The 18,301-nt window shown below is 44.9% G+C and overlaps 1 protein-coding gene across 3 annotated transcripts in view; it reads left to right on the forward strand.

Annotated features, from left to right (window-relative positions):
* The window catches only part of MYH7B (myosin heavy chain 7B), a 50,593-nt gene that overhangs the window by 21,682 nt on the left and 10,610 nt on the right, over positions 1-18,301 (forward strand). For all 3 annotated transcript variants that reach the window (XM_028734859.2, XM_028734860.2, XM_077929196.1), the window contains 20 exons: positions 99-202; positions 1,007-1,145; positions 2,101-2,219; positions 2,741-2,890; positions 4,322-4,492; positions 5,490-5,669; positions 5,763-5,895; positions 6,170-6,246; positions 7,958-8,045; positions 9,121-9,238; positions 9,675-9,798; positions 10,141-10,277; positions 11,061-11,316; positions 12,136-12,378; positions 12,804-12,980; positions 13,778-13,923; positions 14,869-14,959; positions 15,324-15,713; positions 16,610-16,736; positions 17,883-18,001. In XM_028734859.2, coding sequence (XP_028590692.2) covers positions 99-202; positions 1,007-1,145; positions 2,101-2,219; positions 2,741-2,890; positions 4,322-4,492; positions 5,490-5,669; positions 5,763-5,895; positions 6,170-6,246; positions 7,958-8,045; positions 9,121-9,238; positions 9,675-9,798; positions 10,141-10,277; positions 11,061-11,316; positions 12,136-12,378; positions 12,804-12,980; positions 13,778-13,923; positions 14,869-14,959; positions 15,324-15,713; positions 16,610-16,736; positions 17,883-18,001 — 3,089 coding nt within the window. The remainder of the gene's footprint in view (positions 1-98; positions 203-1,006; positions 1,146-2,100; positions 2,220-2,740; positions 2,891-4,321; positions 4,493-5,489; positions 5,670-5,762; positions 5,896-6,169; positions 6,247-7,957; positions 8,046-9,120; positions 9,239-9,674; positions 9,799-10,140; positions 10,278-11,060; positions 11,317-12,135; positions 12,379-12,803; positions 12,981-13,777; positions 13,924-14,868; positions 14,960-15,323; positions 15,714-16,609; positions 16,737-17,882; positions 18,002-18,301) is intronic.

Here is an 18,301-nt window from a genome sequence, read left to right on the forward strand (position 1 = left end):
CCTTGATTCATAGCCACTTGATTCATAGTTCAAATTGGGCATGTACCCACAATATGCTGTGAAACAAAGAATGCATCTTCTGTCTGTTTCCCCCCCAGATATGCTGCTGTTGTCTTCCAACCCCTATGACTACCATTTCTGCTCACAAGGTGTAACAACAGTAGACAACCTGGACGATGGAGAGGAACTCTTGGCTACAGATGTATGTGTTAATCCACTGTGAAATCAACTGGGATGTCAAAGTCTCTTTGTGATGCGGGGACACAATCTAGCCTTATAAACTGCTTCTGAGACCCATTATTTTTAAAGGGGGTAGAAAATAAATATAAGCACAATTGTTTTCCACAAAGAATCCTGGAAACTGTACTTTACCCCCCAATGAACTAGAATTCCCAGCACCCTTAACAAAATACAGTTCCCATTTGTTGCTACATAGCTAGCCATTTCAAATGGCACTGGTTTTGATGTGAATCATGCATCCTTTTCTTATTTAAGGGGTGGGGAGCCTGTGTCTTCCCAAGATTCTCAGTCTGGCTCATAGCACTCTCTGTGGGATCTCTCTCTCTCTCTCTCTTGGCCACACCCTTCTCTCCTCACCCTTTTCTACCCTCTCGGCAATGATTCTGCCAACCAGCCTCCTAACAAAGTCCATGGGCTTCTGGATTTGTCTGTTTTAGATTATCTGCATGCTAGAAAATTTTATGGCGGGGATCTGAAGGGTGAACTCAACTCAGATGCACAGAAAATGCAAAATAGCAAAAAACTGCATATATAGGCTGTTGAGAGTTATTACTTAATTTTAATGAGGTATATTTTAGCAGCATGAAAGAAATGTCAGCTAGACAAGCCAGTATAGCGCATTTGTCATTTGCTTAGCATTTGCATCACCAGAAGGGTGCAGCAGTCCTTCTGGACTGAGGCCAGTACATCCTGATTTCATCCTTTTCTGTTTGTTAATGGAATGATGACGTCGTCGTGACCACACCTTGTCTGATTCCTTCTGCAGCATGCTATGGACATCCTGGGCTTCAGCAACGAGGAGAAATACGGCTGCTATAAGATAGTAGGAGCCATCATGCACTTTGGCAACATGAAATTCAAGCAGAAACAACGTGAAGAACAGGCAGAGGCTGAAGGCACTGAAAGTAAGGGAGTTTGCCTACATTGCTGCCTACAAATCCCATTGTGGCCGCCAGATCAGTCTGTTGCAGCAAAACTAGCAGTCTGGTGGTACTGTACTTGGAAGCAGAGCCAGCACCTGATTAGCTCATGCAGCTGCCAAGCCCAGTGGCATTCTGGACCCACTGCTGATGTCTATCCTGCCCTCCCCCCTTTTAAACCCTCTTACTTTCTCTCAGCGGCCATTACTTAGCTTTTTGTCAACTCAGCTTTGGGAGCATTTGTGAATGAGGGAATGGCTGTTCTCTGGAGCTACCAAGATAAGCTTCCCCAGGATCCCCGTGAACCGGGTGTGGGGAGGTGCACAGGTGCTCACTGGACAACACCTTGCTGTTAGCTCCCTCTAAGCGACTAAGGTTGCTTCCAGACAACCTGTTTCTTTGAGAATTCATCCTTATTTGTCTGTACAAAGTTTCTGGGGAGTTCTACAAAATCCACTGTTTATGAGCAATCTTTCTTATTTGCTTGCAGGAAGCTTAAACTATGTCATGGGCAAGTAATTGTTACCCCACACTTTCCAGTGCATTTTCCTCTCCCTTTCCTTACAGCAAACAATCCGTTTTTTTTGGGGGGGGGGCGGTTGTACAAGAATGGTATAATCCACTTCAGCGGCACAACCTGAACCTGCCAGTAGGCAATTGAACCCCACTAGTATAATGCCAGTCTGGAAGCAGTCATACAAATTTATTGTGGCATCATCAGCTTTTATGGACCAGAATGTACATGTGTTAGGATTTATAAATCTCTGATCTTATTATTACTACCTGCTGGAGCCCAAATTGGTCTGCCTTTAATTGGCTTGAACTATAAGCAGTTCCTGCTGGGTGGTGGCTCTTAACCATGGGGTTCTAAATTACAGGAACCCACATTTATTTCTCATCAAGACCACTTTCTTATTTATGATTTTTTATTGCACTGCAGGTGCCGATAAAGCATCTTACCTCATGGGAATCAGCTCAAGTGACCTGATCAAGGGGCTGCTCCACCCTAGGGTGAAAGTTGGAAATGAGTATGTGACCAAAGGCCAGAATGTGGAGCAGGTGAGCTTCTTGGACTGTACGGCTTGGCCTTATGCCTCCCTGCCTCCAGTTTCCCATAGGACCTCTTAGCGATGCACCTGGGAGAAAGGTTGTGCATCTTAATCTCTGTGTTAAGACGTGTCACTTGTAGAAAATATATATTTCAAGCAAAAGAGTGGTGGTCACTTAAATTGCCTGTGCTTAAATTATCAAATAGCAGCAGTGACACATGCAGCCTGATTCTTGGCATGTTTCCTCAGAATAAAGCCCAACTGAGTTCAGTGTGCGTATGCACAGGATTGTGTCTTTAGTTATCCAGAAACTATTTCATCAGTGTCAGCTGAAACATACTGATTCTATTTTATAAATAGCCTCCCACCCTTTTCTGTGCTTGACCATGTCTCCAAGCACAGCCAGCTGGGTGGTGTATAAATAATAAAATTATTATTACTACCATCATCATCATCATTATTGCTATGTAATACCATCAGAAATGAACAAATAGAAATTCTGACCAATTATCGTTAAATAATTATTTGCAGGTTGTGTATGCAGTGGGAGCCTTGGCCAAAGCTACCTATGATCGCATGTTCAAGTGGCTGGTTTTTCGTATCAACAAAACTTTGGACACTAAGCTAGCCAGGCAGTTCTTCATCGGAGTTCTGGACATTGCTGGATTTGAGATCTTTGAGGTGGGTTTCAAAACTGGCCCACATTTTGCACTGTGTAATGGAGGGGAAGTGTTGCTAAGAATGAAATACACATGCCAAACTGCTGCTGACTTCTTTGCCCAAAAAAAGTTGCTGGCATGTTGAAAGAGACATTGTGAAAATTCAGAACTCAACCGAGCTATAGAATTGAATCCAGTTTGGCGAGGTTGTTGAGAATTCTGTGTTAGAGATCCATAGATCTCCCTGGAGAACCGGTTCCTCTGGGATAAAGAACAACTTTAAACCCATTTCATGTCTGTAGTTATGTCCTGAGTGGCCAATGGATATTCCCTTTCTCAAATGCCCTCCCTGTTTTCCATCCTCCTGAGGCGACTTACAGAATTATTAAACATTCCAGTGGCCAATGGGTGAAAGGCTGATGTCTGTGCATAACAAACAACACCATTCTGCTGACTTTCTGGTTTCATTCTATGCTATGCTATCTATGGGTGGTTTCACGTATGCAGTTTTCATTTGTGCGGTGTCGAGTGCTGATTAATGATCATGCAGGCAGTCGGGCCCTAATGGTACTGCATTGCTAAAAACAACAACTGTGGACTGCTTTTTGCTGAGGTTTAGTATCTCAAGAACTATGGGCTCATCCACACTTCCATTTGGCCTGCCTATTCCCTCACCGCACCACCCGGGGAAACCTGTAGTTTAGCTCTGAATAGGAACAAAAGGCAGCTGGGTTTTCTGTGGATTGTTGTTTGTTCCAATTTAGCACTAAAGAGGGGATTTTCCGGGGGAAAGCAACAGGGCAAAGGCAAAACTGTAGAGACCCACACCTAGAAAGCATAGGAGATGCAGAAAACCACTCAGAACATTGCTTTTTAGGCATGGGACAAACGGAAGTATTTTACCTAGACAGGCAGAATCATAGCATATGGTGCATAAGAGAAGCTACATTAAATCTTTGGGTATTATTCAACATAGCACTAAGCAAAGTATTCCATCAGTACAATATTTTCTCCTTGCTCAGCTGAATGTTCTCCCCATCTCCTTACCCTGCGCCCCCCTGTGCCGCCCTGTTCTGGGGGATGGCATGGGGCATGTGGGGGGAGGAGTAGAGGAGGGGCAAATCCTGTTGTGCTAGCACTAATCTCTTGTGCTAGCACAACTATTTAGTTGAACACTGCTGTTTGTTTGTATGTTTCAATACATTTGGCATGCTTGGAGCTCCAGGTAACCTGGTTGTGGTGCGTAGCCATTTGCATTCAGTTAACTATGGCATCCCTGTTCAACCAGGAATTTATGTGTGGGGTACAAACATGCTGGCCAATTGTCACCAGATCTGATCAACAGCTGGGAAGTGATGGGTGGTTTTTACTCTTCCAAGGCTACTGGTAGTGGAGTATCTTGAGTTGGGCAGTGAAGTCTCCAGGCTCTTAGGCGTTCACTTTCTGCCTGCAGTTTAACAGCTTTGAACAGCTATGTATCAACTTCACCAATGAGAAGCTGCAACAGTTTTTCAACCATCACATGTTTGTCCTGGAACAAGAAGAATACAAGAAAGAAGGAATTGAGTGGGTCTTCATTGACTTTGGCCTGGATCTGCAGGCTTGTATTGACCTGATTGAAAAGGTAAGATTGAGGCAAGATTGTGCAACTAATATGGCTGGCTTTATGTACATATATGCCATTGAAAAGGTTGAGTGATAATGGAAATGTGGCTACATCGGTTCTAACATCCTCTTGTTTCTAGCCAATTTGCAAGATGAGTCTGGCGGGCCAATACTTTCACAACAGAGGAAAGTAAAAATTAACTTCCTTTCTGTTGTAACACAGTTTTTACATATTTTTGACTGAAATCTGGTTCCATTCATTCTGGCTAGCAGTTCCTGCTTGCTGAAAATGGCCCCACTGCAAGAGACACTTGGAAGCTACAATGTGAATTTAAAAAGTGATTTCCAGTAGCAAAGGAACAATTTAAATATTTAACTCCCACTGGCAACTGACTCATTTCAGCTTCTGAAAACTTCTCATGGCTCCTTGTTCCCCAGTTCTCTTTGGGAAGAAAAACATTAAGTAAATTTAGGTTGGAAATAATGTTTATACTGCTTTTTTCATGAGACAAAAAGGAACCATCCTCATAAAATTATGTTCTACAGCTCCAGGGTGCTGCATTCTTCTACTGAAAAAATGGTAAATAGAACACCTTTAGAACTAGGACAGGGGCAAGCAACCATTTTGAGCTGAAAGAAAGTGTGATCAAATCACTATTCAATGTGCACATAATACAGTGGCCTGAAAAATTAAAATCACTTTACCAACATGGTAGAACAAAAGCATTTCCCCCATGGCATAGTTGTTCGTCATCCTACTGCACAAGCTTGCTTTCACACGAACAGTATAGCAATTTTGAAGGGAAACATTCTTTTGTGGTGACTTTTCCACTTCCTGGAAGCACTTTTTCCCACCCCCACTCTATGAATGGATTGAATATGGTTTTTCTTATACTTTGCATGCTAACTTTAGAAGCCTTTTTATAACATTCATCACATGGAAGTGGTTATTGCTTAGACTATCCTCCTCTCACAAACTTGCCTCCAGTTTGTTGATCAGTATCCTTTCCTTGCAGCCAATGGGAATCCTCTCCATTTTGGAGGAAGAATGCATGTTCCCCAAAGCCTCTGATACGTCATTCAAGGCTAAACTGTATGACAACCACATTGGGAAATCACCCAACTTCCAAAAGCCACGGCCAGATAAGAAGCGCAAATATGAAGCCCACTTTGAACTGGTGCACTATGCTGGAGTGGTATGTCTTCGTTTCCCGGCTCCCATATACTGGGTTTTTAGTGTTGCTTTTCTGTTTTCTGCCTCTGTTACAGCTGGTTTTGCTCTTTGGCAGGTGCCCTATAACATTGTTGGCTGGCTAGACAAGAACAAAGACCCATTGAATGAGACAGTGGTAACCATCTTCCAGAAATCACAAAATAAGCTGCTGGCCACTTTATATGAAAACTATGTGTCCTCTTCTTCAGGTGAGCGGCATTCCCATCTGTGCCAAATAAAGCACTAAATACAGAATATGTAAGATTATCTGAAAAGCCAGAAAGTGGCCAGGCTGACCCCTGCTTAGCTCCAGAGACGTGTAGAGTTCAGACCATTCTCTGGGCCTGGGTATTCAATAGAGCTGGAGAATTAATTGTCCTATAACTTGAGCGATAGGGTTGGTCTCGCAGCTCTTGGGAACCAACTAAGGACCTGAACCAAATGAACACCGTTAAGGCAATAAACTGACATTTCGTTGGGCAGATGATGCAACCAGAACAGGTGGCAAAGAGAAGCGCAAGAAGGCAGCTTCGTTCCAAACTGTGTCCCAGCTGCATAAGGTAAGTGTTTGCCCACTCCCCATGGTAAGCAGAACTGCTGGCTAGAATTTCACTTGGCTCTCTCTCTGTATACGCACGACACTTCTTCCAGGCAATAACCTGAATGTGAAGTCTTGGAACACCAGGCAGACACTAAGGACTTTTGGGGCTTGGCTATTCTTCCCTCAGTTGGCCCAGAGCGCTCTCCCCTTTTGAGAATATTATTGCTCAGGAATAACAGCTGTAACTATCCCTGTATTGTAGGGACGCGGGTGGCGCTGTGGGTTAAACCACAGAGCCTAGGACTTGCTGATCAGAAGGTCGGCGGTTCGAATCCCCATGACGGGGTGAGCTCCCATTGCTTGGTCCCTGCTCCTGCCCACCTAGCAGTTCGAAAGCACATCAAAGTGCAAGTATATAAATAGGTACTGCTTCAGTGGGAAGGTAAACGGCGTTTCCGTGTGCTGCTCTGGTTTGCCAGAAGCGGCTTAGTCATGCTGGCCATATGACCTGGAAGCTGTATGCCAGCTCCCTTGGCCAATAAAGCGAGATGAGTGCCGCAACTCCAGAGCTGGCCACAACTGGACCTAATGGTCAGGGGTCCCTTTACCTTTACCTTATTGCCAGCTCTTGGTGGCAATATCAGCATTTGAATAGGAATAATGCTAGAATGCGGAGGAGTCAGGTTCCATTTGTAGTAGAGTAATGCTTATTTCCGCCCCTGTGATGTCTGCGCTACATGGTTCCTGTCTGCTTCTCCGTTGCTGAGGGAGAGGCAGTTAAGACTTGCAGTGATGTTTAGATAATTTATTACATGAACATCACTTTAAGTCTGTGCTACTTCTCTCCTCCTCACTCTTGACTGCGGGAAGGAGAACCCTTGGGAAGAAGAAGAGAAATGTGGATCTTACAAGGGTCGGAGCAACAGGCCCTTGGCCTTTCCCGTGTTGGGAGAGGGAGTTAGCTGGACACAACACTCCACCCACTGAGCCACTTAGCAGAGCAGCAACCGTCTGACTGAGAGACAGTGCTTCGCAAGTGAATGATCCAGAAACCACAAGGTTAAAAGCAAAGAGGGTTAGGAATGGTTTTAGATTGCAAGGTAAACTGGGCATGTGGAGAGTACAGAAGCAGCAACATGTTATTTAGCAGCATTGATGGGGCAGTAGTGGGTTTTGGTTTTTTTTAATAGATTGGATGGCCGAACTAAATGTGCCAGTTCTGTTTGCTTAAAGCAGACCTGCCCCATTCACATAAAAAGTGGGAGTGCTGTGGTGGTGGGGATAGAGGGCTGTGGTCAGGAGGGAGAGGGAGCAGCCCAATTTTCAGAGCCCCTTAGAGGGGAGTTGAACCTTCCCCAGGCCCACCACTTAACCTGTGCATGGATTTTAATTGCTGCTCAGTAGCAGGCTACATGCTTTGTACACACAGGGTCCCAGAATCACTTCCCAGAATCTCCAGATAAAGAGATATAAGGGAGCAGGGTTGGGCAGGAAATAATAATCTGTGCCTGAGGCCCTTAAAAGCAGCTGGGTGATGGGGATACCCAAAGTCAGGCCTCAAACGCAATTCATCATAATGAGACAGGCTTCTGTGAGAGGAGGCGGCCCTTCAGATATCTGGACCCTAAGCTGCAGAGGGCTTTAAAGGTTAAAACGAGCTCCTTGACTTTTGCTTAGACGTGGACTTGGGAGCCTGTGAAGTGACTTAACCCTGTATGTCTGCCTTATAGGAAAACCTGAACAAGCTGATGACCAATTTGCGTGCTACCCAGCCTCATTTTGTCCGCTGCATCATCCCCAATGAAACAAAGACCCCAGGTACACAACTGCAAAGAGTGCGCTCTGTCTGTGAGGGATTAGAATGACTGGGGGGAAGTCTGCAGACAACACTCTTATGATTATTTGTTTGGCATCTCTGTGAAGCTTATCTGCTGTAAATAATGCCGCAAGCCTCATACAGGTTAAAAACACTAGTACTATGGCTTGAATTCTACATTTGGGTCCAGAGTAGAGTTGTGCTCTTGTGATGCCACACTGGAGGAAATGGAGTTGTGTGGGGAGGGTTATTTTTGCTGATTCCTCCTTCCTCCTGTGGCCCTGAAGGAGTTGCTGTGGAGGATTGGGAGACCTTCTGAAACAGCATGGGAGGTGGTGCTGGGGACTGCTGGGGGACGGAAGAATCAGCCTCCCCCCCTTTCCTCCACAGGGAGCCTTGAGTGGACTGGAGCCCTTCCTGCAAATGGGAAGAGCCCTTCCATTCATGGAAGTTCATGTCTGGATCCAACATATAGTATGACTTTGCTCTGAATAAATATTCTTAGAATTGGGCTGTAAAGGTATCCCTTTCCCTTTGCTTTGTTCCTTGTTTTGCATTCTGCTACTACTACCGTTTAGCTTTGTAGCAGGTGTGTTTTTTTCTTCCTCATTTCTCTAGCCTTATGTGGATGCAAACACGCCTACGCTGGTGGCCAAAATTGTGGAAACCTTTTTGAAAAAGTGTATTTCTGAGGTTTGATGGCTCATAACACCACTTTTTGGGGAGTAATACCATAAAATTATATACCAATGGAAATATAATTTAATGAAGAATGTAATGCAACAAGGTTTGTTCAATTATCTGTATTCTATCAAAAGTTATAGCCAAATAACCAGAAAAAGGAAGCATAACTTGCTTCCCTTTTCTGGATATACAGTAGCTTTCCTTCATTTGGATGCAGCCAATGAGCATGAATGTTTAGAGAGCCAATCAGGTGTTATGAGCCATCAAAACTCGGAAATACACTTTCCCACAATTTTGGCCACTAATGTAAATTATTATTATTATTTTCAAAGTATGAGTGCTCATCGCTGAGGAGAGGTGCTATGATCTGTCCTTCCCTTCTTTCCCATGCAGGAGTCATGGACCCCTTCCTGGTGCTGCATCAGCTACGGTGTAATGGTGTGCTAGAAGGCATCCGCATCTGTCGGAAAGGCTTTCCAAACAGAATCCTCTATGCTGACTTTAAGCAGCGGTAATTAAGTTTTATGTTCAACTTTGCTGATGCTATCAGCTGTGCAAGATCTGGACAACATGTTATGAACACACAGTGAGGAATAAAAACATATGTCCTAGTCTAATCTCTGGGAGGCCTCTGGCTCTCTAGATATTGCTGAACTATAAGTCCCATCAGCCCCAGCAAGCATGGCCCATGGCTGGGAGTTGCAGTTCAGTAACATCTGGAAGGCCAAAAGTTTCCCACACCTGCTCCAGAGGGAGTAATAAAATAAAATAGAACAATAAATACAAAACTTGGTTTCAGGAACACACTCTGCATCTGTCCCATGCTGGGAAAGATGTGCAGAGAACCTTCCTCTGCCAAAATGACCTCAGTGGGTAGGCCTTAGTTGAAGAAGTGTTCTTGATTCTCCTCATCTCTTCCTGAGGGCGCTGACGTCATCTCTTTGCAGCTACCGCATCTTGAATCCTGCTGCCATTCCTGATGACAAATTTGTGGATAGCAGGAAGGCCACAGAGAAGCTGCTTCTTTCCTTGGACCTTGACCACACCCAATATAAATTTGGACACACAAAGGTACATAGTGTGCAAATTGAATGGGCGGATTAAGTGATTTGCTGTGCCATAAAACTAAAGCCTTGAGAATGGTCAGAATGTGCATGTGTAATTTTACATCCACTTCCCTTGCTGGTAGTAAATCCACTACATTTTATTCTCCCTGTTTCAAATTTCTTGTTCAGTGTCTACCATATTATTTTGCTAAGGACATCTGATTTACTAGCATACTTTTCTGTTCGTTCAATGCTTAATTTCTGTAGCATCAACCTATAGAAGCTTTTATGATTTTATGAATGTCCTTCAGAGGATGTGACGCTGGTGTCTCCTCTGTTCCAACTTTCCCTGTTTCCTTGTTTGCAGGTGTTTTTCAAAGCAGGCTTGCTGGGTCTCCTGGAGGAGATGCGAGATCAACGTCTGGCCAAGATTATCACCCTCCTGCAGGCCAGGATGCGTGGACGGCTGATGCGCATTGAGTATGGGTGGATCATTGGCAGAAGGTATAGCAACACGCAAGCTTGGCCACAGGAACTCCTTGCATGTTGTCCGCTAGAATATTCTCAAACTTTTCACTTTCAGTGACCAGATGGGCAAACCACCTTGGGCCAGTGGGCATGTTTGGAATTATTTTGAGAAAGCACTGTGGATGGCAGCCACTAAATGGCTGCTATGGGGGTATGGCATAACACAAAATGGCTGCCATGCCCTCAAAGAGCAGAAAAAGAGACAGGATTTCAGAATGGTGCTGGCACGCCCCATCAATGCTCCATCAATGCAGCACCTATATCAGCCACTGCTACATTCACTCACAGAGACAACCACTTTGTGCCTATCTTGTGTTCAAAACAGATGGGAGGGTTACATTATAAAATATTACAGTGCAAAGATATTAACATTTAGGTATATGAAGTATTTCCTTGAACAAGTTCTTCTCTATTTTCTTTAAAATATCAGCATTTGTTTGCTTGGCCATGGCTAATAGACCCTTCGTACATTTGTTTCTGATTTTCGCCCCCACTCCGTCTCTTCCCCCCTACTCCTCACTATGTTAATACAGTGATTTTTAAGTTTCAGAAAAGATCTGATTTTCAGCAAAGACCTGCACACAAGCTGATATAGTGTATACTGAGTTCCTCTGTGCATCTCTTCCTCCAGGAATCTGTAGCTTATTGCTCATAGTTTGAGGAGGGAGCAAGAATCTGCCGCCTCTATAATGGGCAGTGATCAGGCAGTAAGAGTGTCCACCAAATGACATCGCAACATGCCTTACTTATTCCCCACAGGGACGCACTCTACACCATTCAGTGGAACATCCGTGCTTTTAATGCAGTCAAGAATTGGTCCTGGATGAAGCTTTTCTTCAAGATCAAACCTCTCCTCAAGTCAGCACAGACTGAGAAGGAAATGGCCACCCTCAAAGAGGAGTTCCAGAAGCTGAAGGAAGCTCTGGAGAAGTCGGAGGCTAAACGGAAGGAGCTGGAAGAGAAGCAAGTCAGCATCATCCAGGAGAAGAATGATCTGTCACTGCAGCTTCAAGCAGTGAGTAATCTGTCCAGCTGAGCTTTCCAAATGAAGGGTAGGCATTGTGTTGTATGTAGTTTAGGAAGCTGACGGTGAATCTGGCCTTGACATTTTCCTTTCAAACATTTCTGTAAGTCACAAGTGTGCAACCTGCAGGTCACATGTGGCCCTCGGCCTTCCTCCATGTGGCTCCCTGACTATTATATACTAAGAAGGTAAAAGATGAATACTGAAGTCTACAGAGACAATATGCACAGAGACAAGGCACTGAAGTCTTGCTGATGGAAACATGGCAATGGCATACTGTAAGAGTTTAGCCTGGTTTGGATGGGGGAATAGTCCCCTTGAAGAATCAGGTATGCCATTTGGGGTACGCCTTGCATTTTCCATTGGTGGCCACAAGTGCCTTTGCCTGGCTTAGATAGTCAACTTTGCCTAACCAGTCTTGGAATTCTTTTGCAGATGCCTTCTAGTTTCTGAGCCTTCATCGAGTTTTCCCTTTTGAGCATGCAACCATGAGAACTAGAAAGTTGTGGTGTGTCAGGAGCTTTTAAAATGAAAAATAAGATACTTGAGATGTTTGATTCTGTGCCCCGTTGCATGGTTCTATACATGTGATAGAACTGTGGATCTGACAAACTTCAACAAATTGATGGGTTCAGTGTTTCTCTCAGCTGGAGAATTGAAGGCAGTCAAAGTGAGACTCTTATTGTAGACAGTTGACAAAACAGCACCATAACCACCATGCACATTTCATATATCTGCACACTTGAGAGTGGAGCAGCAGCATCTCCCAGTGTGGTAAAGTGCTCCCTCCTCTTGGATATTCTTCAACAGGAGCAGGACAACTTGGCTGATGCAGAAGAGCGCTGCGACCTCTTGATCAAGACCAAGATTCAGCTGGAAGCCAAGGTGAAGGAACTGATGGAACGCCTGGAGGATGAGGAGGAGATGAACTCAGACCTGACCTCTAAGAAGCGAAAGCTGGAGGATGAATGTGCTGAACTGAAGAAAGACATTGATGACTTGGAGATCACCCTGGCCAAGGTGGAGAAGGAGAAGCATGCCACAGAAAACAAGGTGAGCACCATTAGGATACAAATAAAAAAAGAGGGAATGGAAGCACGAAAAGAATAAAGAAAAACAGGTAGAGTACAAAATCAGCCCAAACTACTGCTGGTTTTGGGATATCTGAAAGTGCCACTAGTTTAACAGAGGATTTGTGTTGTGTGATTTCAAAACAGCACAAAAAGAAAAAGAAAGTTGTCTTCTCTTTTAGCAGAAATAGCACATTTGATTTATTGGGGCAGTGGCATAAAGGGTGGGGTGAAAGCATGAATTTACACCACTTTTCTTTTGTAATTGATGGGTATTTAAAAATTACCATCTTCTGTGATGAATGTTGTTATGCTTCACCAAAGGCCTGCCAAATTTTACATTTGTGCATCCTTTCACTCTTCCATATTATTCGTATAACCCTCTAAGCTTTTGTCACACCATCGTAGGTGAAAAACCTGATTGAAGAAATGGCTGCTTTGGATGAGGTCATTGCTAAGCTGACCAAGGAGAAAAAGGCATTGCAGGAGGCCCACCAGCAAGCTCTGGATGACCTTCAGGCCGAGGAGGACAAAGTCAACACTCTGACCAAGGCTAAAGTCAAGCTGGAGCAACAAGTGGATGACGTGAGTCAAGGCACATGAAAAATGTCTGTGGTGGTGTAAAAACTAAGGCTTCCGGGATGATAGAGGATCTGTGAAACCCATTTTGTCCAGCGATCTGGCTAAAGGCTCACTAGAGTGTGCAACCATAAATGCTTTGCTGGAAAAGTATCAGTCTCAGAAACCTTAACAATGTCTACTTGTCCAGTTCTTTGAAATGCCTGCCCAGGAATATCTGCCTTTCAAATATTCCAGTCCAGAACTGGCCCTACCATTAGGCAGAGTGTGTCAACAGATGATTGTGGTGAGAGACAGCTTCCCCCACTATTAGAGGACAGATCTAACCCCCTTAAACTAGCCTGCTGCCCTCAGGTGCCTTGGAGGACACTGTGCCACTAACATTGCCTGTGTTGAAGTGAGATTCAACTGCTGGTCTAGTCACCTTCTGTGTGTAGAAGGGGTGGGTGGGGGGTACCATCTTGCCATTGGCATCAGACAGCAAAATGTCTAGCTCCATAACAATGTGCTTTTTGGGGTAGGTGCTTCTGTAATGTTTCCAGCTGGCTCAGCTTCTTATCCAATGTTGGGGAACCTATGGCCCACCAGAGGGTGTTGGACTACAACTGCCACCATCCCTGCCCATTGGCAGTGCTGGCTGGGGCTGTTGGGAGTTGGAGTCCAACAACATTTGGAGGGACATGGGTTCTCTATCTCTGGCATCATTGCACGGAGGCGCCATTTTGGGAGAAAGGGTAAATCGGGTGAGCAAATCATGTTCTGTGACTTTCTCATTTCCCTTCACTATTCTTTGTGCTCTCCAGCTGGAAAGTGCTTTAGAACAAGAGAAGAAGATACGGATGGACCTGGAAAGAGCAAAACGCAAGCTGGAAGGCGATTTGAAGCTCACTCAGGAATCTGTGATGGATCTGGAGAATGATAAGCAGCAGCTGGAAGAGAAACTCAAGAAGTGAGCATGCAATTGATGGAAATACCACCCAGTCAAACCAAACCGGGTTAAGCAGGCTGCTTGTTATCAGCCTAACAACAGATGTGAGATAATAGCTCACAACAGATGCGGAATTGTTTCTGCACTGGAATTTTGGAACAATAATTACAGGTTGAAAAGGGTTCTCTATTTTCACGCAGTATCGAAAGGCAAATTTGAGTACGAGTCTCTGCTGTATGAAGGATTGTTGAAGATGCAAGTGGAAATAGAAATGGTGGGCTTTGTGTCTGATTTGTGTCCGTGGGACTTAAGCACACGTACTTAGGATTTATCCCTCCTGCTTTTTCCCATGTCCTCCTGGAAGCTTCAGTTACTGGAGTGAGAAACAGAGAAAGGGCATGAGCTGCACAGTGCAACCCACTAAGATGCTCATTATGGCTTCAGATCACTGCCCTCAATGAAGAAAAGCAGGGGCAGCTGGTGAATCTGCCTTCATCTGTGCCCCTGCTCTCAACTCAAGTGAATTGCTACATGGTTCAAAGAATTAAGCTGCTTTATAGGCTTATTCATGTGTTGCACTGAACCACAAGTACAAGCTGTCTCTGCACATGAACAAGTGTTTGTGTCAAAGAGTATACGGTTGTTGATTTGTGCGGCTGAACTAATTCTGTACACAGACTGAACACTTGTTGAACTTGTGAATAACTGTGCAAGTGTGCAGCTCAACTCTTGTTACACAGGTACACAAATTGTGTACTCCTTGTGTGTGATATGTGAACACCCCTTTATATGATATTTTTAGCAAGGTGGTCTTTTCCCACAATGCAAACAACATGATTTTTAAAAAACCATTTACATTTTCAAACCACCAGAGTAGAAACAACCCTCCCTCAGTCTCCTAGCAGTGACAATTGCATCTATCTCAGACCTGATATAAACACAGCTTGTTCTTATTTTCTTTCATAGGAAAGACTTTGAAATGAACCAGTTAAATTCAAGAATTGAAGATGAGCAAGTCCTTGCAATTCAGCTGCAGAAGAAAATTAAAGAGCTCCAGGTAAACCTAAGAGGAAGTGTTGGATGTTAACAGGCACAAAAAAGGAAGGGAAATATATATATTTTTACAGCAGGAGGGCTGGGTTTGAACATTTTGGGGGGTAAGTGGGGAGCAAGCCCACCATTTGTGCCAAAAGTCAAAAGGGGCAAACATTTGGTCCGGCCTTTGAAGAATTTCCTGTAATCCACTGCAATGTAGATGCTCTTGGCTACTTGGTACCACAATGATCCACGTGTTCTACCTGGAAGCCCAGATAGAAGCGTTATGAGCCCCTCAATCCTGATCAGAGTCATTGGGTTCTCCTCCACCTTTCATTCTGGGCAGAGTTACCTGGTGGTTTCTGCCATCTTTTGTCTACTTGCAGGCCCGCATTGAGGAGCTAGAAGAGGAGCTTGAGGCCGAGCGAGCTGCTAGGGCCAAGGTGGAGAAGCAGCGGGCAGAGGTGGCGCATGAACTGGAGGAGCTGAGCGAGCGGCTAGAGGAGGCGGGTGGCGCCACGGCTTGCCAGATAGAGCTGAACAAGAAGCGCGAAGCGGAGTTCTTGAAGCTGCGCAGGGACCTGGAGGAGGCCACGTTGCAGCACGAGTCAACCGCTGCCGCCCTGCGCAAAAAGCACGCAGATTCTGTGGCGGAACTGGGGGAGCAGATCGACAACCTGCAGCGCGTGAAGCAAAAGCTGGAGAAGGAGAAGAGCGAGTTGAAGATGGAGGTGGATGATCTGTCATCCAACATTGACTACCTCACCAAGAACAAGGTGAATGCCATTTGCTGATGCTTCCTTGTGCACTAATGTGTTGAAAGGAGGAGGAGATGTTGTGAGCAGAGGTAGAGCTTTTTGTGCATGAATGTGAATGGGCTAGTTTAGTGCTGCAACTCTAAGCCAGAAGGTGGCTTGAGGGAGGAAGGTATCACATACAGCAGTAATTTGGTCCTGAGGCAGAAGTCAGCATCTCAAGAAGCTTGATTTTTCATTTTCCTCCTGACTTCAAAAAATCACCATAAGCCCAATGAATCAGCTAAGGTGGACTTTAGCTTAGAAGTCCATTACAGTGTTCGGTTGTTCAGATGGAGTGGATCAGGTACACTTTTTCAGCATTTCAGTTCCCTTTCTCTGGATCTGAAGCGTTCCTCAACTTGACAGGTTCCCTGCTGGTTTGCTCAGTTGACAAGGACCAGCACTGCCGTGCAAGTTCACATCATTGAGAGCCAGTGTAGTCTTGTAATCTGGGGAACCAGGTTCGCGTCCCCGCTCCTCCACATGCAGCTGCTGGGTGACCTTGGGCTAGTCACACTTCTTTGAAGTCTCTCAGCCCCACTCACCTCACAGAGTGTTTGTTGTGGGGGAGGAAGGGAAAGGAGAATGTTAGCCGCTTTGAGACTCCTTAAAGGGAGTGAAAGGCGGGATATCAAATCCAAACTCTTCTTCTTCTGACTGGTCAGGGTTAAGAAGGTAGCTGCCTTTTTTTTAGGAAGCACCGTGTATACTGTGCATGATGGGGACAGTGATCTACAAGTCTGGCGCAGGGAACAGACCATGAGGGCACCGGAGCTCTTCACTGGCCATGATCCAGCCCTAGGCTCTGCCTCGAGCCAGTTGTTTAATGCATTGACAATTCAGACATCTAGACAAAGTTTTCTTCCCTGTTGCAGGCAAATGCTGAAAAGCTCTGCCGAACATATGAGGATCAGCTGAGCGAAACCAAATCAAAGTTGGATGAACTCCAGCGTCAGCTAGCCGAAGTCAGCACCCAGCGTGGGAGACTGCAGACTGAAAATGGTATGTTTTGCTTTCAAAGTCGCTCCCTCTGTTAGATACCTGGCTTGATTGCTTGCATGTTGGATTTCCCCAGGAAGAGAGCAGTCTGGATAAGCAGCCTTGATGATGCAAGATATTCTTATGTCAGATAAATTGCCTAAGAAGAGCTGCAGAATATCCATGCTGGACAATTGGCCTTGGGGATCTTGGCATGTTGAGTTTGAACGTGAGGCATGAAAGTTTTGATTCTCGCTTGGCCATGAGGAGGCTAATTGAATGTCCCTGGAAAAGTCGCTGTCTGTCTACATACTTCAGAGTGTTGCTCCAGGCTTGAGGGAGGCCCTGGGCAAAATGCCCTCTCATGGGCCACTCTCCACTGTCAGTGGCTTGGTGGATTTATCTAGTGACTGATGCTACGTCAGGGGCATTGTGGGACATTACAGCATTGGCTAGATGCAGTTGCCTGGCCCTGCTTGTAGTGCTGAGCCAGAAACTAATTGAAGGAGAACATGGCAGATAATTAGATGGCCCTGCGGCCCTGGCAATTGCCCAAGGATGCCACTCCTGTAATGACAAATAATTGAGATTAGAATTATCAACCATTTTGGAGCTTTATGAAGCTCATGCCAATTGATAGCAATTACGCTATGTATGCTTCAGAAAATACAGAGCTAATTACATTCATTGGGTTCGGCTTTCGAACAAGTTAGATTTTAGAGCCACAAAGAGAAAGCACTGAATCCATTTTGATTGATGTGGCTACAGTCTTTTGAGATGAACATTAGACTGAGATCCCATAACATCTATCCTATGGGGATTGGGGTGGATTCATAAAATCTGATGAGCTAATGAGTCCCATCAGTGGAAGCCTGCACAAGGACTTTCACTTGTGCACTGGGGCTTTCCTTCCCCTTCCCCCCCACCCCCCAAAAAACAGCCCAAGAGAGTCAGGAAAACTGCTAGAACAGCATGCGAAGGAGGGGAAGGGGATTGTTCCATCTGACAAACTGGATACCACCCAATGTCTGCATCCTGCCCATGCTGATAACCTTCAAATGAGTTGTGTTCAGTGTTGGATCAGTCCTGAAAACTGGATTTCAAAGGAATGGAAAACGATGAGTTCTCTAATGAAATGTCAATGGGATATCTGGCTTTTTACAAAATTAGGAGAACTTAGCCGGCTTCTTGAAGAGAAGGAGTCCTTTATAAACCAGCTGAGTCGTGGCAAGACTTCCTTTACGCAAACCATTGATGAACTCAAGAGACAGCTAGAAGAAGAGACTAAGGTGACCATTTATACATCTGGGGTTACACCTGCAGTCAAGAGCTGGTAACAGGGAACCGGGACTTAATTTGTACTGCGGGGAGGCTCACTTGGGCCCTGAAACTGTTTTTCAATACCCAGAAGATATCCTGGAATATATCAAATAATAGTAAGGAGAAGTGCCTCTGAGTTATGTGCAGAGTGCTTTTCTATACCACTGAATAACCACAGTTTGCATATTTTTAGGATTCAGGAACAGGACTTTCATGGGCATGTTTGAGATCTATCCCCATCTTTTTGGCTATAATGCTATAAAGGGAAC

Source organism: Podarcis muralis, chromosome 5 (assembly GCF_964188315.1).
Source record: "Podarcis muralis chromosome 5, rPodMur119.hap1.1, whole genome shotgun sequence".
Lineage (NCBI taxonomy): Eukaryota > Metazoa > Chordata > Lepidosauria > Squamata > Lacertidae > Podarcis > Podarcis muralis.